A 22,335-nucleotide genomic window follows, 5' to 3' on the forward strand; every position below is an offset into this window, starting at 1 on the left:
CGTTTAGTTCTAGTAAATTTTACAAAAAATCCTTTAATTATCGTGTCATTGATTTATGGAATAATATGCGACAAAATGTGGATCATATATGTACAAAGTCAAGCTACAAAACAAATGATCTATCCTTATATAATTTACCATGTTAGACATGCACTCAAACATTTTTATATCAAGCCTCACTCAATATAATTTTTTATCACAATTTACCTGATTACTTAAACTTAAAATACTTTTAGAATCGTTCTTGTGACAGGGTAAGAACTAATTTTCTTTAAATGTTGTACGCATTTGCATGTAAATATGATACTATTGGAATCAAGACTATTACTATTAAAAATGACTAGACTTCCCCAAATAACTTGTAAATATATTCGATAAGTTCCCACCCTTTTATGTTTTCTTGTTCGTACACAATAGTGCGTCCTTCCTCAACACGTCGTGTAAATAGACAACCCAGATTCCGATCGAGAGTGAAAATGCGTTATATATGAAGTGGAACAATAATGTGTTAATTGATGATTTAGCGAAACTAATGAAGAGTAAGGTTGCTCCACATCTCGCAATTTCTGCCAAGGCAGCAATGTACTTCCTGTCTTCTAAAACTAGGCTGAGACTCGTCAACGTGGAGATGACATAGGCCACGGAAAAAATGACGCTGGTCTGCGCCAGGTTCTGAGAAAGTAAAGCATACATTATGCATTTAGTAAATTAAACAGAAAGTCATACATAGGCCGTACTCACGTCAGGTTCCTATGTCGCAAAGTAAACTTATTTGGCAAATTTGCGAAATAAGTTTGCCAAATAAATAAATGCCCTGGAGTTGAGTAAAAGCGAAGACAAATCCCATTGTTTTTTAGTCAAATGTTTTGCAAAATCTCGCAAATTTAGTGAACTTGGCAAGGTATGTTGCTATGCCCAATTTACGAGATTTGCCACATTTACCAACAGTGGCGTGAGTACGACCATGGTTTAAAAACCTTACCAAATAATTAATCGTCAAGTAATGGAATCCAAGGAAGGTGCATAAATAGTGTGATCCAACATAAAGGTTTTTCCAAGTTGGAAGTTTTACATGAAATCGTGGCCTATTTTGGACCTTGAATGGAAGAGAAGTGATTAATTTATTAAGGTGTTAATGCACTGATGTCTAAAAACCCTACCACTGGGACATCTTCAATTTCACCAAGTCTTGGTTTCCCCCTCCGCCAGGCGGGTCCTTTCAGTAAGACGGATAATTTATCCGACGGAGATTTTTGATTTTGTACTCTCGTCCAGATTCGTGTGTAATGGAAGAACTGAAAATATATAATTCCCGAAATATATTTACACACATTAGAGAGATAGAGAAATCTGTATTCTAAAGTAGTTGGATTCTAGAGTTGTATTCTGGTGATAAGATTTGTACTGTCGGCGAGAGTTGATTTTACGATCTTGGATGTACACTGAATTTCATTTTGTACTTCGAGTGGTTGAGAGTCTAAATTTACCAAGGCGCGAATTTTGAATCTATGTACATTACAATCAAGTTCCGAGTAAGACCTCGTTTCGTCGGTCTGTACTCTAGTCACCTCTACAGCAGAATGTATAATCCAAATCTAGAATACAGCACCTCTACCTCTTTATTATAGCTTCTTCCATTCTAAATACTTACATGTAGCCAAAACGGATTAAATGAGTTTACTTCTTCAACCAACCCATACACAATTTTCTCTTGGTCCCGCTCCTCCGCAAATGTATTGAACATGCGATCCCAAATGATGAGGACTCCTCCAAAGTTTTTATCTATACAATACCTATTGCTCCCGTGATGAACCCTTCCAAACCAAAAAATCGGTGTAAAATTATAAAATAGTAGAAAACCTGTTTTCACCCAAATCCGCACTTACACACCGATAGGCGTATATCAATACCAAAACAGTATTGATTTGCCCTTTCTTCTTTGCTGAAACGTTAACAATGTAGTACCGATCCGGTACTATATGTAATAAAACATTGAAATTCCAATCCCTGGCAAAACAGTACTGATACAACACAGATCAGTCGTTATTGAAACAGCAGTGGGCTTATCAGTACTGTTTCAATACCGTTTCAGCACTGAAAAAAGGGGCAAATCAATACTATTTACGTACCAAATTCCGGTGTGTATTCTCGAATTGAGTAGTTACTGAAAACACCGGTTTTGAAAAATTCCCTACCTGTGATGTTTCGGAGTATTGAGGACATACTCTAACGGTCCCAGACTGTCAATTAGTTCAGTGTGGATCCAGAATTGGTAGAGGAGGTTGAACTGTTTGTGAATCAGGAGGATGGAAGGTGGTACAAAGAATGCCATCGGTAAGTAGAACGGCCAAGCCAGCCAGATTTGGAAGGCTGAGAGCCGCAACGCTGTTGTGAGATTGTAGTAGTCGGAACTGTGATGGACTTGGTGTTTAGCCCAGAATATGTTGACCTCTGATAATTCAATTTTTTTAGAATGTGACACGAGTAGAATGGGTAAGTAATCTGATGTGAACTTACCATGACAGGCCCGGTGGATCCAGTAGTAGCAGAAATCCACAGAAATTGCGGCCACATACCATGTAAACGGGGAGGACCACGGGAGCTCGTAGATTTTGTAGTTCTCATATATTTTTGTATATACGTAGCTGAACATCCCTTGGGTGAGCATCCTGTAGGGGGAGACTTGTCTAATTACTACCAATGTGATTGAATTTTTATTAATGTGCCCCATGTCCTGGATGCGGTAATTCTTAAATATGTTGAGATTTCAAAATAGAATTACTTTTTTAATTTTTGACTGATTTATAACTTCAATTTTTTGGAAACTTTGAAGGTCTGGGAAGAATATGTATTTCCAAATTTTTCTATTTCAAAATACGCGACATGCAGGTCAGAAGGTCAACAATTTTCTCTACCTACAATTTTTGACATTTCGGTAGTCAATTCTTGTTTTTAAAAAATTGTAGACAATACACGTTGTCCCCCGAGGTAATCTTATTGGGTGTAGTAAGACGAAATTTGAGATTTGGTATACTCGCAGATTCCAGAGATTTTTTGTCACGCTACTATTGACGGCCTCGTCGGAAAACGAATAAGTTTATTACCAAATGGTAGCAACGTACTGCCCCGCGATCTCTGTATTGCAATCCCGGTGGAGGCATATATGATTACCGGATATTTTTCAGTGTGCGGTATAATTAGACGATATAAAATATTGCAATTTATCAAGTGTTTGACAACAGTGGAACTTTCAAAAATTTTTAAAAGTTAAATTTCAGTACGCCCCTCGTCACACACACAATGACCGCACCCAATACAGGGAACGACGTAAGTTTCCGGTGCCCAAGCAAAAACTTGCTTCGGAAATGTGGAAAATTGCTCTTCTTTTGCCTAATTGTTGACATTGTGATCTGGTTTGCTGGTCGAAGTTAAAAAAAATGAAAATATATATTTTTCACAGGGCTTCAAAGTTTCTAAAACATTTTCAAATTTGAAAACCGGTCAACAATTGAAGAAATAAATCCAATTTAAATTCTCTATGTATTTAACCATTAGAGGATGCGCCACTAAGGAGAGATGGTATACGTCCACTGACGATGCCACTCCCACTAAAAAGTGCAACAAAGGGTAAAAATGTTTGGAAAATTCGAAAATGCTGCAATTTGTTATTGGATCAAGTAATTTGAGCAAATAATATGCAAAATTTTAAATTTCAATTCAAATTTGATTTTTGAATGTAGCAACTTTCGATTGTTTTGCTCCTTTCCGGGGGTGTGGCCAGGACCACAGACTTTTGCAACTCTCGTCAAATCAGTCATTGCAAACACCGTCGTATCCCCTCCTGATGACCAATGGTGTGTTAATATAAATAAATAAAAATTCAACCACGGTGACTCATACACTCAAAATAAATTTATAACGAATTATTATCAATCGGAGTTCCTATTATTCTCTACTGTGCTGGTTAGAAATTGTCAAACAATGGTAACAAGTATTTCCACTAAATTCAAACTTATCACTCCCCTGTGAAGAAATTTATACCGAGCGGTGATAAACTTGAATTTCGTGGAAATACTTGTTACTATTCTGCAACAATTTTTAACCAGCAGGGTCGAGCATCATAGTAACTCCGTAATGATTCCTTACCAAATTATTGTTAGTGTAGTAAGAGTGAACATTAGAAAAAATATGGTCAAAACCAGAATCACGTGTAACAAATATGACCGGGTCATATTTGCGCGGCTGCGTGTGTAGATTTTCCGTAACGCTCCGAATCTCTTAAGAGTGGTCAAAAATTTCAAAATGCGTATGGAAAATGTAGAGACTACCCTCCACTACAATTTACAAATTTGTTCCGATAGTTTTGACTACTCACAAGTATAGTTGTAGAGGGGACTTTTGGGAATTTTGGGATTCCCAATTTTCCCAATCTTCCCCGAATTTTTTTTATTTCCCCATACGCCCAATGTTAAAATAAATTCCCTGGGAATCACTTATCGCTCCGTGGGAACTTTACAACTCTACTTGTGAGTGGTCAAAACTACGGGACAAATTTGTAAATTGTAGTGGAGGGTAGTCTTCACATTTTCCATATGCATTCTGAAATTTTTGACCAATCTCAAGAGATACGGAGCGTTACGGAAATTCTAAATACGTAGCTGCCCAACCTGCCTAATATTAAAGGGAGTTTACTCCTTAAATTTAATTTGCTTCCTAATTTAATTCCTTACCCGTGTGCTAGGAAATAAATTCCGTGCGAAAATGATGTCAAACTGTCCGCCATGCTCCATCCCCCCCTCAAGGAGCCATGTTTGATCCACATGACTACAATCTCGAGCACTACGAATGTTAAAAGGTATGGAATTGCCTGTACGTAATTAGACACAAAATTAACCACTTGCACCCCAACTCAAATAAAATTCTTAGTGTGCAACCCACCTGTACAAAATAATCTGGCTGTGAAAAATCCTCCCGTAGGGGAGTTCCAGTCCCATTGTGGTATTGATTTATTAATTTTCGAAACTCGGCAATCACCTCCGCCATGGTGGGAAGTTAATGTGATAAAGAAAATGTGGCAAGTTGAGAAGCCACCGTGACGTTGCCAATGTCAGATAAGGAATGAAGGGTGAAGGGAATCTAATTTTTTGGTGAGACGCGATTCCCCCCATTATTGTGCAATCCATGAACTTGACTTTGTCACGGGATATGTAGGACTCATTCTTAGAGCTAAATAGGAAGGAATGTGGGTCAAATAATATAAAAGTGAAATTATAACCAGAATGGAATGGACAAGAATATTGAGTCGTGTGACAGGTCTGCTCCTAATGCATACATTTTCCAATCTGCCTTAAATGAATTGAGAGGATGGATTTGCATCATTATTGCGTAACCCATTCACTAGAGATGCAAATTAAAATTCAAGACAGCCATTCGCTTGCGTAATAGGTATAAAGTGATGAAGCCCGGTATGCAAATTGGATCCCATTCATGCCAAGATACAAGATGCTCTTATTGTGAACTTGTTCATGCATCGCTACACTTGAGATTGTAGTTTACTGCACGTAGCTAAATGTCGATGTCAAGGTCGAACATGTTGAGGCGAGTTATTTACCTTGGTGCTACGGTAGAAGTTTATTTTATGTATCAGAGTAGACAGTTTTTGAGATGTATTACAGAAACTAAACTTATAAATAGTTCACAAAACGTGGAGTGTAAATTGCGAATAGATCCGGATAAGGTGATAAAAGGTGCGAAATCTGAGAGATATTCGGTAAAATTTCTCTCCTCTTTGGTAAAGAACCCTGAAAAGGAAGGCTTCAAGAGCAAGGCTGTTGTGGTACTGATCTTGAGACAGCAAACTTTTGTGGATATTGGTAATTAATTAAGCAAACTTTGTTAATGCGTCAGCGTGACGATTGGTTTATGGTGTGCATAGTTTGAGGTACGTAGTATAATTGCAGAAATAATATGACAAGGTGTAATAAATTTTGTGGGTGGATGGATGTGAGTTTCACGAAGGGTGATCTTTTTCTCGGTATACAATTTTTGTGGATATTGAATAAATATGTGTTCACGCAAGATTGACCTTTCTAGGTACAGTCCAACCATCCGTCTCATCCACTCTGATAAAATCAGAGATTTGCATCATGTCTTTGTTTTGGCAGATTTGTACGTGTCGAAATATATCAATAAACTAAACTTCAGGTACATCAATACATAATCCGTTATGTTTACTTTCAACGAGTGAAGCTGTTGGTAATTTATTTATTAATTAACACAGTGTTAAATCCATTTTTCATCGCCTTGCGGATACGTAATGAAAAATAATCTGTTTGCGGTGTGGTGAGCAGATTTGATCATTGGCAATTGAAACAAATTGGTTGTAGTCAATCTTTATTTTCGCACATACGTAATTAGCAAATGGTCAACAATACATATATTGCTGATTGTTGGTTTGCCATTGTAAATACACAGCACCGATTCAATTATGGTACAAAAAGACAATTATTATTATCCTGATTACTATCGATCAGTAGAAGTTTATATAAGTGTCTAAAACTTGATTCTTTAGCAATTGTAACAATTTTCAAAATTTGGGCTAAATTTAGCCACCTTTCTAAATACTTGTGGGTGCACTAAATTATAGGTTTTTTTTAAATAACATAGTATTTACTAGTGGTAACATAATTAAATATTGATGGTTTTCAAAAATTGTGAAACATTTTTTCTGTATTTTTTCACAGCTAGAAAAGTTTCACTAAAATATTATTTGGATTGGTTGGGAAATGTTAAATTTTTAATTTGTGTTGCACCCAAAATTTTTTTGGGAACGGAAGACAAATATACAGAGGGGGGCCGATGTCTCAGAAATTCCGGTCCGATTCGTGTCTCACTTTATCTACAGCCCCATCCTGTCAAAGTACCAACTTAAAAAAATAATGGAACAAAATTGTGCGTACATTTTTCCAACAAAACAGCAAAATTAATATTTCGAAAAAAATTCCATGAAACCAATTTGGCCTACCGCACATGGTCCATAAGTGGAGCAGATTTGGCAGCCCCTTCTTTCTGCATCGTCTCGTCCCTTGGACCATTTTTCGTCAACAAATTGTTACACAGTCTTTACCTAGAGGTATATTTGATTTTCGTTAAGCAATGTATTATTTTTTGCAAACTTATTTCCAAAGTTTTTGCCAAAGATTTCTCAGTATTGCACGATCTAGTAATAAATTCTGAGCTTTTTCACAGTAAGGAAAATAGTTAATGGAAACTGCAGTAGTGGTGGATGATGAGAACAATAGTGACAAAATCCAGCCCTGTTTTGCACCTTGTTTTTGGTAGATATGTATGAAAATGAAAATGAGCCACATATGATGTCAGTCTTTTTAAAGTTGCTTCCTTCGCATGGCCCCCCTGGGCGACAAATACCCTTACATGCGAGCCATGGTCTAGTACACTGAGGAAAATTCTATTACTATCAGGTATGATTCTACCACAATGGTAACGATATGCTTCCTTGTAGTAGTAATTGGTTACCAGGTATAGTAATACTTGATTACCAAAGCGGTAAAAGTTTATTACCAACTGGTAAGATATTGGTAGCAATATTATCTACATATTGGTAGCAATATGTAGATAATATTGGTAGCAATATTATCTACATATTGGTAGCAACGTCCTGACCCGTGGTAGCAACCGGTATTACTATCCCGGTAGAGTCATATATATAATTACCGGATCTTTTTGAGCTTGTGGACCCGACTTGTGCCAATTTCTTTCGCAGTATAACTAGAATCCTTGAATCCTACGACTTGACCTTGCTAAAGCTTGGTCAGCCTCTTTTGTACCCTATTTGCGCAATGGAGTAGTGGGGTCCGAGACTTTGAAAGAATTTCACTTCTATGATTTAAATTGTCCAGGTTTATTGTAGAAAATTCGGTGATAGTCAACCGTGTTCGGAAGTTTTGAGGAATGGATTTATTTGGAGGAAGAAACAATTCAGTAAAGTTTGTCTGCATACTGTTTCTGTGCAAGAGAAGAGTTACAAGTACTGGTAACTTTAACATGGTCAAGTGTAAAATTTAAGAGAAAAATAAGAGTAAATTTGGAAAATTAATACAATTTTGTATAAATTTGCAAAGAGGTACTATTTACTACAATTTTATCTTGTGATACAACGCAATGTTAAAATTATTTTGACATGTGTATAATTTTATATTACTTAAAAATGGCTTAGGAGAAATAGGTACTGTCAGAAGCAGGCAAAATTCTTGATATAAATACATTTTTAGAGTGAAAGGGTGCACGAGTTAATGGGTGAGGATTATGTGAAAACTTCTGCTTCATGCAAGCTATAATTTAACTGTAATCATTTTCCCAACAAAACGAAGTAATTTAGGAGTAAGAAGTGGAAAAGATTTTAGGGTTTAGTTTACATGTTGATATTGTAACGTAATACGACAATTTGAAGCCATTAGATTGTGTACGTAAAACGTATGTATTATAAACTTACTTTAGAAATAACCAAATTGTCTTGTTATGTTATCAAACGCTATAATTTTCCATAATTTATTTAACCAATCATTTCTGACTAGTGGTTCCGCAAAGTGATTCGGCTTTAAAGTTATGGCAGTTCCAGGTATTTAAAGTCCAATAGCGCACCCTTTGTTCCTCTTTTTGGAAAAAAAAATCATTCATTTCTCTGGACAATTACAATTTATTCAGGTTAAGGTACTCGAATGTATAAAAATGTGACTAACTCATTTACTACATATGTACTAATATATGATCCCTTATTAGTATATGATGGAGGTAATCGCCACTATTATTATTAAATATGGCCCTCACGCTCCGTTAGGTCAAATGGCTATAATGGCAAAGTACCTTATTAGAACAGTTCCATAAGAAAAAGTCATCTGTAAATGTTTGCCTCCAAGAGTGTCGTTGGACCGCAGTAAAGTGATAAAAGTAAGATTGGTTAACTGTGCGTAAAAATTGACAAAAAGGCGTATAAAGAAATTTTGTTAGAAAGTTCAATTTAAAAAATTCATATTTTTTATTGTTTATCAATTTTATTTTTAAAATGTGTCAAAATGGTTGTTCGAAATGGTGACAAAAGATTTGAATTGGTTTGAGCTATCATAACCGAGAATTAAACGCGACTTGAAAATTTGGGAGCGGACAAGGTTGTGACACAATCGCAAGATAGATTATTGGGTTGTTATTTACTCAGGATGTTTCACGTATTTATTAGAATACTTTTAACCCAACCTGTAGTTTAATGGGCGACTGTATGTAAGTGCATGTGTGTAATTGTAACGACTCTGACTGCGACTGATGGTGGTGTGGCTGTGACCGTGAAAATGAGCGGTGGTGAGGTCTCAAAATGGTCACTTTAATGATGGTTATTTATTAGTCACAATTGGGATACTACAAATATTTTTGATTTCGAACGTGAGTGTACAATTTAAGTGAGTGACGGGACTTGATGTTTCTTAGAGGAGAGGAGAGACGACACTAAAAATTTCATGGAACTTTTCTGTCCTTATTACACAAAAAAGAGACGCTAACTTTTACAAATACCACCCTCCTCTCCTCCTCTTGACCAATGGAATGAGAACACCTTGAAAATAATTTAATCAAAAGAGGAGGAGAAGAGAGGTCAAAAATTATATAAGTTGAAAGATAAAATGTGCACAAAACTTCATTTACGAGCGACTGGCTGGCACCCATTCAAAATTTCCCTACTCGGGTCCAGTCTCACACAATACAAAATCATCATCATTTTCATATCATGACAAAATACATACAAATGTTCATTATCATCATGAGTCAATATTCATAAAATTACGAGGTCAAATATTCATAAAAATAATTATTCTAATCGACGACAAAACCATTGAATAATTTAAATTTATTTCTCTACATACACAACGAAGTACATGTTTGACGTCCTCAATTGCGACCTTGCTGGTGTTATTCTTATTTGAACTTCATCTCTACGCACATCGTTTAAATTCTTACTATGAATGACTATGACAGCCAGTTTAATTTAATTTTCCTTTCCAACCATATAATTTAAAAAATTCTCGATATTTGACTGCCTTGTGAATCATGCCTGAATTTTACCAGTTTTCTAAATAATATTTCCAACCCATACCGAATGTATCAGGTTTACAATTTGTAGTTTTAATTTCAACATCGTTCCAATTTAATATTACACAAAATAATAATATTTTGAATTAGAATCGGTATTCGTATTCACACAACATTTGAATAACCTCTCTAAAACATTAGGGGATCCACATCTTGATCATTATTGTTACTACACTCCAGAATCTCGACCTCATCTTCACATCCCACTCCTCCTCCTCCTACCTTAGCCCCCGCGAGTCTTTTAATTCTTCGGAAACGGTGAACCTTCCTTAGATGACTTTTCATTAAAGCCTCGTCCCGCAACTTTTCCTCGCATTGGACACATTGCACGACCAACAATTCAGGATGAGCCTACTTCCGATGAATCCCAAGCCGTGACGAGTATTCAAATCCGACCCCACAGATACTACATTTCCACTTCCCAGACCCATGAGTGCGGTGGTGTGCCTCAAATTGAGCTAAACTTGTACAATTTTTTCCACACTCTACAAATAATCCCACCCGGAATCACTTTCCACTTCTTCTACTTCCCCAAAGCCTCGTCCTGTTCAGCCCGGAATTTTGCAGCGAGTCCAGTCTGCCTTGCAATATCGCAATGCGACCGTACATGAGCCAACATGTTTCCCTTGATCGTGAAAGTTGCACCGCACCCCGCCGCGCAGACATGTGGTCTCAATCCGGCATGTGTGTTGAGATGATTTTTCAAATTAGATTCCGATTTCGCGACGTAGTTACACTGAGGGCAGACAAATATCTTCTTTTCGGATCTCTCTATCCGAATCCCGTGCACAGTCCAGCGGTGAGTTTTGAGTCCTCGCTCCGATTTTAGTCTCAGATTTGGTGCAAAGGTCACATGAGAAGGGGCCTGTGAAAGTGGTCAAGATCACTTTGGTGCATTGATTGCGTTTTAAGTGCGAAGTTAATGAGCTATTCATTCGAAAAGCAGAACGGCAGGTGGGACAGACGAATGGTTTTTCTAAAAATGAATAAGTATACTGCAAAAAATCCGCTGGTGTAAATTTAATGGTGTTAATTTGTCACCTTGTAGTGTACATTGTGTCCCCAATGGTGTCATAATTTACACCACACGGTGACAAATTTAACACCACCGCGCGGGGTGGATATGTGATTCCACCGGCTTGGTGTCAATAATTTTGGACCCCACGCGGTGACAAATTAACACCATACGGTAACGAATTAACAATTCACGGTGACAAATTAACACCACATGGTGATAAATTAACATGACACGGTGACAAGTTAACACCACATGGTGATAAATTAACATAACACGGTGACAAGTTAACACCACATGGTGATAAATTAACACCACACGGTGACAAATTTACACCACCTGCGGGGTGGATATGTGACTACACCGGATTTTTTTGCAGTGTAGGAAATATCTAGTGTAGGAATATTTAGTTACCGTTGTTATGCCATGCTATGTGTCTTCTCAATTGGGCCGGCCAGTTGCACGTTCGTGGACAGTGGGGACACTGTATAGTTTTGGGCGGCTGGTACACCTCCCTTCGCCAATTTCTTCTCTGCCGCATGAATCCACGCCTCAGCTCGGCCAATTTTTTAGCATCGTTCTCCAATTCTGACCATTGGGGGGTGTGAGTGAGCTCGTGCATCTTAAAGAATGTCCAGAATGCAAAGTCTGCAGAACACGTGTCGCACTTGAAAGGTCTTTCCCCTTTGTGTTCTTGACGGTGGGCGAATAAGGCTTTTTGTGTAGGGAACTTCTCCCCGCAGATGTAACAGGTTTGCAGCGAGGTGTCTGGAATCTGAAAATTATAAAAAGTACAAGAAATCTTCATTATTAGCTGTCTCTCATGTAGGGTTGTACCGCTCCTCGCTCCCTGGGAGTTTTAAAACTCCCAAAAATCACAAAAATCCCGGAGTTTATTTTTACTCCCCCATAAGCCCAATGTTAACATAAACTCCCTTTGAGTATATGCCCTGGGAATATTCCCAAAACTCCGGGAATTTATTATCATTCCCAGGGAGTTGTACAACCCTACTCTCATGACAACAATTATTTTTCCAAATTGTGTAAAATTGTGTAAATACCCCTGTTGCGACGTCATCGGAATCGCCAATTAAGTCATCCTCATTATCCCCTTGTTCCTCATCGTCGTCCATCTGTTCATAAAATTCAATTTCTTCGTCACCGTCGTCATTGTCATTTCCTCGTCTTGAGATAAAGTGTCAAACATTGGCACACTGGAACCAAAAAATTCCACTCTTTGCCAAAATTTAGAATTTTTGATCAATGTAGTTTCCTAAAAAATGTAGTACATAAATTAATCAGACATTCAATAGTATGGCATAGCCAAATATAAATAAAAGAATTTACTTACAATGGCCCCATCGTAACGTCCTCATCAAGTATAAGAATATTGATGTCATGTTTCTCTAAAATGTGTAACGCAATTTCTGGCTCGTGAGGGAGATAAGCATCACAAATTTCACACTTCCATCTCAAACGGTTAGAAATCGCCATTTTTCTAATTAAACGCTTTAAGTACGTTATATTATTATTATGCGACTTACTTAAGTTTTGACTTTCACAAATCTAGGTTTTAAGCACTTGATAGAAATTCAACTAATCAAGAAATAACGTAATACACGGTAATTAGTTAATCAGTGAATTAATTAGCAAATTGAAAGAAACACGATATTTTTATGGCAAAAGAGAGGTGAGGAGGGAGACGGAGCAGCTGCGAGAATGATATTTTCTTTTCTCTGGTTGGAGCAGGACGGCTAAAGTGAAGGCAAGGTTGTCATCATGCATTCAACGATTTTTTCCCGATCTCAGTTTTTAGTTTATTAAGATGTTTGAGTTAACATTGTTGCTTGTGCTGGGACGATCAATTATTAAAACTTCATGCTTTATGCACATCCCCGTGTATTCAGCATGAAGTTTTGTGGAATTTAAGCTTTGCACACAGTTTTGTCCCTAATTTTGGTCCTTCATGGGATGTTACATTTATGCAATAAATTTTATGTTATGGTTTGTATTTTAAAACCGGGGCCAATTCTTGCTGAAAGGCTTGGTGGCTGATCCGCAAATGCTTAAATACATTGAAATTTCAAATTTGAATTACTTTATCAATTATTAGCCGATTTTCAAAATTAAACATGTTATGGAAAGCTTGACCCTTGGACTATAATATATATTTTCAAATTTTGAAATTTTGATATCGTTGACCTTAAATCAGGGTCACAATCTCAAAAAATGAGAAAATTAATTTTAATGCAATATTATTGCAAAACTTTATCGAAAGCTTGTCATAGCTCGTTTTTATGTCATAGCTCGTTTTTGAACCATATCGACAACGTGCATCAGCGCACGACTATTTTGAAACATGAACACGCTCCCTGGGGGTGAGTCGTCACACCGTGTGACCACTGACGAAAATGTCACATGATATGGTATCGTTAAAATATAATTATTTTGGGGCACGCCCACAAGGGGCGTGGTTATTTTCAAAATTTTATACCCCGACGGAAAGCCCTCGTCAGCCTGAAGAGAATGATATATCGTATTCGATGTTTTAAGTGAAACTCAATCTTGGCGATGGTGGGTACACCCCCAGGGGGCGTGGTCATGTTTCAAAATAGTCGTGCCCTGATGCACGTTATCGACATAGATAAAAAACCAGTTATCAAAAAATTTCGATAAAGTTTGGAAATAATATTGCATTAAAATTAATATTGAGAATGAAAAACTTTTAAAATTTATTACTTTATATGACTCCAATTTGTGTCATTTCAACAAGCTGTATCTCCTCCGTCTTATCCACTTCTGCAGAAAGTGACGACTCGTTCTTGTCATCGGAAAAAGGAAATGACGACCAATTCAATACTTTGACATCATCCCCTAATAAGCTGACTACTCCTAAAGTGGCGCAATGGGGTAGACAAAGCATCTGTGACCACGATGCCTTTACGTGGATCCTTCTCGAAATGATTTTGGACGCACAACTCAGAATGGAAAAAGGCGACAACAGCACTGGACTCTTGCCCTTGGATCCAATCCACATTCCTGAATTTGTTTTCAATCAAGAGGAAATTTTGAGGGGTGCGGCAGGGAAAAGTTCGCCTCGTCGTGTTCAAGCAGATATTGAGTAAGTAAAATCAATATTAAAAAAATAAACTAAATTCACTCTGATTATGGAAAGTTAAATAAAATCGGAGATTTGCACTAAAAACTCCCACTAAACATTAATAGAGACATATACTTGAAGGATTGGTCAAAATTTAACGTCACTGGAATTAGGGCCGACATGCAGAAAATGCTGATTAATATTTCAATCGCTTTGGAATCCATAACGATTTCTGGTACAGGATTTATTTTTAAAATTATGAAGAAAATTTAATGCGTGAATATTGATTAGGAAGCGGGACTCTTAAAATGGGTTCGTTAAGATTCCCAATACTTGGAAGAGGAAATTTTATCTTTAAACCTCAAGGCGTCTCCACCTTTATTTACGCAATGTTCGGCACGCATGCGAATGGACCGGGATACCTGAAGGATTTTGATTTCGGCTTGAACCTCAAAAAACTTAGCGTCGACATCACCTCCCCACTACGACGTAGAAATAGAAGGAATCCTTTTGACGAGATCCTGAGCAGGATTGGTGGCTCACTTTTTAATAAATTAGAAATAAGATTGCATCCTAAATTAAGAAGTAGAGGGATTGAAGAAGTTTCTAAGCGGATGGGAGTAGGTCAACTTAGATTAGCTTAACAGAAAAACATTTTAATTTTACATCAATAACATATGGTCAGTAGGGGTTAGTGTGATCGGGTGGGGTGAGTGTGATCACCAATTTTTTTAAAAGATAACGGCATAATTTTGATAAACTAAAAAAATATTTTGTGCTACAACGTTAGTACTATAACACAATTTTTTACTTTCATAAGTAAAACATAAGTGAACTTTCTCAGGTTAGACAACAGCTCGTTGTAACCTGCGAAAGTAGAAATTCACATAATAGACCGAAAGAAATACGAGAAAAATTGCAATGTGAAGAAGGCAGTGGCCTTGTACCTTAATGGTAAAAGCGTCTAACATATATTCAGAAGACGTGGGTTCGATTCCCCATTGAGTTACTGAATTTTTCACAAAAATTGCAATTCCGTATTACAATTAATACTTTTTTAGTTTATCAAAATTATGTGGTTATCTTATAAAAAATTTGCTAATCACACTCACCCCACCCGATCACACTGACTCCTACTTACCCTAAGTTTATCCAATTTTTTTAGAATTGGAAGCTGCTGACCGACGAGGTTTTGGAAAAGATACTAAATCACTCTGTATATTGCTACTTTGGCTGAAGGCATCTTATTTCACTCGCACTGTTTTATCTAATTTTCTGATCTGAATCGTACCTGATCTTGATTCACCCTCCAGTCCACAACTTTTCCGGTCAACTTTCAATTTTTGTGAAATTTTCATACATTGATAGTGTAGGTTGTATGTATATGATTAAGAGCGAAAATTTAATTAATTTGAAAAAATCGGCAATTTTAAAATGTGGTTACCAAATCCGTAACCAATGCGAAGTTGTACAAAAAAAGTGAGAAGTACGACTTGAAAAAGTCTATCACCACTTATTAACGCATTAATAATACTGCTATCTGAGACACCTCAGAAGCTTATACGTATGTATAATGTCCATAACTAGCACCAAGGAAACTATGCAGAAAAACTTTTGCAGAACTAGAGGCGTTCACCGTCAACAAAGTTGCTTACAAGTTTAATCGTCAGACTTGTTCAGGACCACAATCCCTTTGTCTTATTTTGTTGCGTAGCATATTAATCATGCAATTAATTGCTGCATTTGTATTATTATTAGAAAATAGAAACTTTAATATTTTTGCAATCTCTGTCTCGCTTGTGAGTGAACGCAACATTGTGTGGTGTATTAAGCATAATAGCCACAGCTTCTCGTTTCTTATTCAACTCACTAAAACCAGTTTTTTTGCTCCTGCTTACATGCAGGTACTCTTCACGCTGCATTGTGTGAAACGTGCATAATAATCTCTCTTCTTCTTTGCGATGCGTTGTTGCATTCATCTTGCAGTCTTGCATGCATATTGCAATCATGCACTTTCTTATGTATGTACATATTATGCATTAAACTGCAGATTTCTAATTCTTCCAATTTAGAATCCATGCTAAATCTTATGCACTTTCTATTTGTGTGTTGTTTTCATTTTTACTGTTTTAATGATTTCTCTTCAGTTGAGATTTGCCCAGCAGCAGCAAAGCAGCAAATTTCACTCATATTGTGAACCGATAATTTGGACCAAGCAGCCAAATTGAGGTTTAGTTGGACCAAGCAGCCAACAACCTTTTTATCTTAATAAATCCTCTTGTTTTTATACATATTATTATTTACGTGTTCAATAAACTCAAAAATTCAATATTCTTCAACTCTCATCTCATCATTGCAAAAGTCACAAATAAAAACTTCATTACAAACTATTCATATTTCGAGCGAGCTCGTAACAGGATTATCGGGTTACGTAGGGTACACAATTTAAAAATTAATGAAGAATCTTTAGGCCACTACTACGGATATATCGTGCAAGCTTTAAATTTCAACTTTATTTCAAATAAACCACCCAATCAACAAAAGACAGAAAATAGCTTCCAATACGGACTACGATTTTAATTAATGCTCTTAACTTTTATTTATACCGTTTTTTAATCACTACTCTTTCCTCAGCTCACACATGAGGGGGGACCAACCCCCATCACAATCCCGGTTGTATAGCCCCCCAGGTGTTAAGAAGATGCATTGATATCGCCAATGCTCACCCGACAACTGAGGTCCAGTCACCTTTTCTCCAGAGTAAAAGAGTCTGAATTCCGCATTACCTTTGGAACAATCCCTACTGAGGACGTCTGTGGCCGCCACGGTGTACAGAAATGGGAGTCCACTAATCAATTGTTGTTGCGAGAATGCCGACAAAAACTCGACTTCAAGCTCATTTTCCGGCACGACTAGCCGCATTCCAGCCTTGTGACATAAATCCAACAGTTCCATGATGTGCTAGGACACAAATTTTGGGACACCTTAGTCCCAAGTTAATTATGAAAATCGTGAAATCGTTTTGAACATACCCTTTCATCAGAATAATCAATAAAAAACGTTTTATTTCCCACGCTACCAATTTCCTCCAGGTCCGGGATCCAATGCTCCCTGGCTATCTGCACGGTTTCCTCAAATGTTGGTTTTCTTTCCGTCATGTTCCTTTTGGGTTTCATATCTTCATTTAAGGAGGGATCCTCGCCCGGAATTCTGGGAACGGTTAACAACTCCAATTCACAGAGGGGACGATGCTTCACATTCTCGTGGCATTGCTCTTCCCTCCATAGCCCAACTGGGTCTAAGAAGACGCAATTTGTGGTCCTATTGAGGGTCGAAAGGCCATCGGCAGTGTCCCAATTGGAGAAAGATACAGCTTGTTTGGTACTCACCCATTTGAACGTGCCTTCTTCATCCTGATCAGTTGCTGCTAACCAAAGTCCGCCTGAAGAAAAAAAATATTGAAATTTCTTTAACTTAAATGTAAGACTCTGGGTTGTGGGATAATTCTTGGTTTGACGGGTAAAATTACATATATTAATTGTGCATTTCAGGTTCTTAAGTTCATTTGGGGTAGACAGCAGTGTTCCTTTTTGGACGTCGAAAACCTTTTTTGGCCTATTAAAACCACTGGGCAGCGTCCAAAACTGGTCACAACGGTCAAAAGTGGTCAATGTCCAAAAGTGGTTAATTGTATATTGATATAACCTATTAACCACTTTTGGCCATTTTGACCAGTAAATCTCGGTGTCCAAAAGGTGGTTTTAACCACCTTTTGGACGCCGGCCTGTCCAGTGTGGTTTTAACCATACGAAACACTGGTAGGCAATGGAAATTTCTTTGAGTGAGTAAATTAGAAAATGTGCTTTAATTTAAAAGCTCATACCATAGATACGATTAGAAATGTAAATTTGATGGATATGATCGGATATAAAAAGATGAACAAGTTTTATTCCGTAACCAATCCGGATTTAGATAAAAAATAGGCTTAACAGATGTAAAATGTTGGGGGTAGATTTAGGATAACGTTTTTACCCACTTGGGTAAGAATAAGGAGAGGAAAGACAATTTTCGTGATAGTGTTATTGGTGTGATCAGATTTGCCATAGCTGAGACTCTCAAGAACTTACTTGACCGTGGTGGTAGGTCTGTTGTAGAGTTCAAATAGCTGGCCAGCATTTTATTATCTCGTTCCGTTTCGACAGACCCAAGCATCATTCCTCTTTGATGACATAGATCGGCTCCTTCAATCCAGTGATGCTACGGGAAAGAAGTTTGTAAATGGAGAGACAATAATATACCGAATTCTTCTGAGGAAGTACAATAATTTATTAATCTATTATGCACAATTATATTCAGGGTTGGTTGTAGGTGTGATTTTTACAGTATGCGATTTCACTGTGATTTATGTGATTTATGCGATATTTAATTTATGTGATTTCTGTTATTTATGTTGTCCGCTAGGTATCGCCATACTAAATCACAAATCACAAAAATCACAGCCTGGTCAGATTTTAACTACCCTTATTATATGTAATATACCTCTCTCTCAGAAGTAAAATATGCTTTAGTATGACCCAAACCAATCAAGAAAAGTCGCTCGTCGTAATCTTGAGCCTGACATAAAGCAGTTAGGATAAGAAGCCTGGCCAATGCCAGGATTAGCTTAATATTTGGAGACATTGGTATGGGAGGAAATTTATTTACTCAATTTCCACCAACTCGGTTAAAGCAATGCCAGATCGAGACTGTGGTTATGGAATGGATGGCTATCTTGCACTTTTAGCACAATATGAACAGTTTTTGTTTACTCTTATCATAGAGTTTGGTCCATCAATCCTAATGCATGCATGACATGCATGACAAATAGTTGTAAAAACATTGCTGACAAAGGTGATTGATCATATTTTGATAACTTTTCCCCATACTATGAAACTATTGAAATTTATGCTGTCTGAATTATTTGCATATCACGCAACGTGGTCATGACATGCATGGATTGAATTCATGATATAGGTAAAAATAAAGTGCAAGAAAGCAATCCCAGTTTATCAAACCTGTCAATCAATCAAAGTTTGACTGGAATATGTCTACCGAGCTAATTTCCTACTGTGGAATGGTGGTGAGATTTCATAATGATAATATCGAGTTTGTTTCGGTGGAGGAATTAGATCAAGTTAACGTTACGTTTGAAGCACTGCTATCTACTGCGAGAGCAAAACCCTATTGTTGCGGCAGAATAAGAATTTATAATATTTAGTTATTTGTTTACTTAATTTATGTGAAAGTTGTGTATTGTTTAAACATTTAAGTATTAATTTAATCTGGATCTAAAGTATTTTAATGTTCACAAAATCCTCCTTCAACACTTTTTTGCTTTCGGTTATTATCCTTGTCTCACTCATATCATTTACATAAACGTCATTTTCCAAGTTCCGATGGAAAACTTGCATAAGGTTTTTGATGTTTTTCGTGCTAAATATTTTGTGTCGTGATTATATCTCAACAAATGAATCAAACCTAGCCAAACACTGCGTTCTCGGAACTATGTCATGCAAAGGGATCGTTGGCTGGAACTGTTCGCTTAGCCAACTTCACACAAATGTCAGAATTGTTGTCATAAGTTTTAAGATGCATCCTAAAACTCTCCGGTGTAACATCACCTCGCGGGAGGTGTTAATTTATCACCGTCTGGTGTTAATTTACCACCATGCAGTGTTAATTTGTCACTAAATGTTGTTAATTCGTCACCGTGTGGTGTTTATTTATCGGGAATTATTGACACCGAGGCGGTGGAGTCACATATCCACCCCGCTGGGCGATGCTAAATTTCACACCGTGTGGTGTAAATTATGACAACATTTGGGACAAGATTTACAGTACATGGTGACAAATTAGCACCAAAATTACCCCGTTAAATTTACGCTAGCTGATTTTTTGCAGTGTGGTTGCGACTAGGGATATTGGTCGGTAATTTGTTTCTTAGCTTTAGTACAGCTTTACGTAGTTCATCTTTCGAAATCGGTTAGTTTTGTATTTGCAGTTCCACCCTTAAAGAGAGTATACAATTTTTGACTAGTTAAATGACTAGCCTTGAGATGACGTAATGTGGGGTATCTCATTGTAATAAATTATTATAATTATAATTATTGTGTAATTATTGTGTAATTTTTATTAGTAGATGATTGGAAACCCTCCTCATCCCCTATAACTATAATGCGATTCTAGTTAAAAAATTTATGGTCAATGATTTCCAATTATTTAAGAAGAGAAATTTTACAGATTAATAATACAAAATTTTTTTAGTAAATAGTGATATCCGCACAGTTCCTAAAAGTTTGGGCAGGATTAGGGTTGTAGCATTCGCCCTGTCCGGGTGCCCAGGCAGGGTACGAAGTCCGATAAGTCCACCTGATCGTGCACCTCGTGCAAGTTACCCCGGCAGGAAGTTGGACACGGAATGTGACAATGTCATTGGGTGGGGCCGGATTGTCGAATGGGATGCAAACCGTGTCATTTCCAAAAGGCTGAGAAGCGCTGACAATCGGCAGCGTTTGGAAACACCCGTCCGTCTCCACTGCCTGGGGACACAGCTCTATCTTGAAGTGACCAAAGTGAGCATTGTCTAGGCCAGCCTTCATTTCAACAATCTATACAGAAAAAACGGGGTGAATTAAAACATAAAAAAATTAATATTTTTCTAATATTTCAAATTTCATACTGATCCAGAGAAGTACGTTTTAACGACAATTCCTTTATCGTAAATTCCCCCTTGAGAAGCATCCCCGTTTCCGCGGGCTTCACCACATCGTCCGCATTGAGAATATTGAAGATCTTGTTGAACCTGGGAAGGTTTTTTTTTAGATTTTTTAGACAATTTAATTTGAATAAAATGGAGGCAAAAATTTATATCAAGAAAGCACTCACATTGTCGCACCACACCCCCCTAAGTAAAGGACAAGTTTAGTTTATTTAAATAATTGGATTTGAGTAGAGAGATAACTTACTTGTTGTCCCACCAATAGGGAGGATCGTAAGGGTAGGAACCATCCAACTGAAGTGAGGTCCTGGCCAGGGGATCCATCAGGTAGCCGTGAGGCTCAGAAAGGCCAAAGGCCAAGGCGAGAATTCCAACTGTTGCGAGTTTCATTTTGATCTGTGTGTGAACAGTGGCGTTCCTCTTAAAACATATTTATACCCGGCTTCAAGTGGTTATGAGTGACGATGGGATGATTTAAAGTGGTAAGCGTGTTATATTTGCAATATATTGTGGTATATGATATGTTAAGGATAAAAACCTCTTAGTACAGCTTTGCTTAGCCCGAGCCAGGATGTATCCTCTATCAAATTGTCCGATTATATACCTTCAAAATTAGGAATATTTTGCACCACATCTTCCCAGTAATAGGCATCAATTTTTCCAATTATCTGGCTCCAAAGTTAGAAATAATTCACCTTAAGTACCACTTGTAGTAACAATTTCAAAATTCTAATCTAATGTTTTCCACTCATTTGTCATTTTTAATGTGCATGCTAAATTTAAGCTGAATTTAGCAACTTTTAGAATTCAGCACGGGTATCCCCTTAATATCAGTCAGATTAAAAAATTTAAAGACCAAGTTGGTCAAAATGGGTCATGGGGTTCGCCCGGTAGAGTGTCATAGACAGACGGACACGACGGCTACATAAGCCCCGGTTCGGTCTAGAAACTTATTATTATTATTGACAGAAGTGTTGTGTCACCTGTCATGGTAGATAAAGGAATATTGATTTACTTATTTGGTAATCTACATTTTGCAGTTAGAGCTTTTGCACACATCCAACAAGAATCGTACACAACGATGCTGGACTTTTATAGGCTACATTTCACTAGCCACGTGCGTGGCTGGTGGTAAAGCCAGATAATTTAGTTGGATGATAAGCACTTCCAACTTCAGGGTTCTTCACCACACGGTGTAAAATTTAACACCACCCTGCGGGTTGGATATGTGACTCCAACGCATTGGTGTCAATAATTTTTGACACTACACTGTGACAAATTAACACCACATGGTGATAAATTCATACC

At 37.3% G+C, this 22,335-nt stretch overlaps 3 protein-coding genes across 7 annotated transcripts; all 3 read right to left on the reverse strand.

Annotated features, from left to right (window-relative positions):
* Window positions 1-7: 7 nt before the first annotated feature.
* LOC110861407 (alkylglycerol monooxygenase) lies at window positions 8-5,735 on the reverse strand. The gene is made up of 9 exons (XM_022110513.2): window positions 5,612-5,735; window positions 4,939-5,226; window positions 4,731-4,867; window positions 2,518-2,669; window positions 2,196-2,451; window positions 1,652-1,814; window positions 1,161-1,295; window positions 983-1,096; window positions 8-672 (listed from the first exon to the last, which is right to left on the reverse strand). The coding sequence occupies exons 2-9, from the start codon at window positions 5,041-5,043 to the stop codon at window positions 391-393; spliced, it is 1,344 nt and encodes a 447-aa protein (XP_021966205.2). The 5' UTR covers window positions 5,044-5,226; window positions 5,612-5,735; the 3' UTR covers window positions 8-390.
* Window positions 5,736-9,388: 3,653 nt separating this feature from the next.
* Window positions 9,389-21,437, reverse strand: LOC110861399. 5 transcript variants are annotated; one of them, XM_022110504.2, is made up of 11 exons: window positions 21,275-21,437; window positions 21,195-21,213; window positions 20,989-21,111; window positions 18,810-20,917; window positions 18,398-18,527; window positions 17,303-17,712; window positions 15,562-17,231; window positions 12,522-14,812; window positions 12,232-12,443; window positions 11,585-11,945; window positions 9,389-11,131 (listed from the first exon to the last, which is right to left on the reverse strand). In XM_022110504.2, the coding sequence occupies exons 4-7, from the start codon at window positions 18,948-18,950 to the stop codon at window positions 16,890-16,892; spliced, it is 1,023 nt and encodes a 340-aa protein (XP_021966196.1). In that variant the 5' UTR covers window positions 18,951-20,917; window positions 20,989-21,111; window positions 21,195-21,213; window positions 21,275-21,437; the 3' UTR covers window positions 9,389-11,131; window positions 11,585-11,945; window positions 12,232-12,443; window positions 12,522-14,812; window positions 15,562-16,889. The 5 variants fall into 5 exon arrangements, with proteins under 5 accessions (XP_021966196.1, XP_035700566.1, XP_035700564.1 ...); XM_035844673.1 differs by having other exon boundaries at window positions 12,522-14,909; window positions 15,453-17,231; XM_035844671.1 differs by having other exon boundaries at window positions 12,522-14,909; window positions 15,412-17,231.
* Window positions 20,570-21,417, reverse strand: LOC110861400. The gene is made up of 4 exons (XM_022110505.2): window positions 21,275-21,417; window positions 21,195-21,213; window positions 20,989-21,111; window positions 20,570-20,917 (listed from the first exon to the last, which is right to left on the reverse strand). Exons 1-4 carry the CDS (start codon window positions 21,415-21,417, stop codon window positions 20,570-20,572), a joined length of 633 nt encoding a protein of 210 aa, XP_021966197.1.
* Window positions 21,438-22,335: the final 898 nt, after the last annotated feature.

Source organism: Folsomia candida, unplaced genomic scaffold (assembly GCF_002217175.1).
Source record: "Folsomia candida strain VU population unplaced genomic scaffold, ASM221717v1 Fcan01_Sc041, whole genome shotgun sequence".
NCBI classification, from domain to species: domain Eukaryota; kingdom Metazoa; phylum Arthropoda; class Collembola; order Entomobryomorpha; family Isotomidae; genus Folsomia; species Folsomia candida.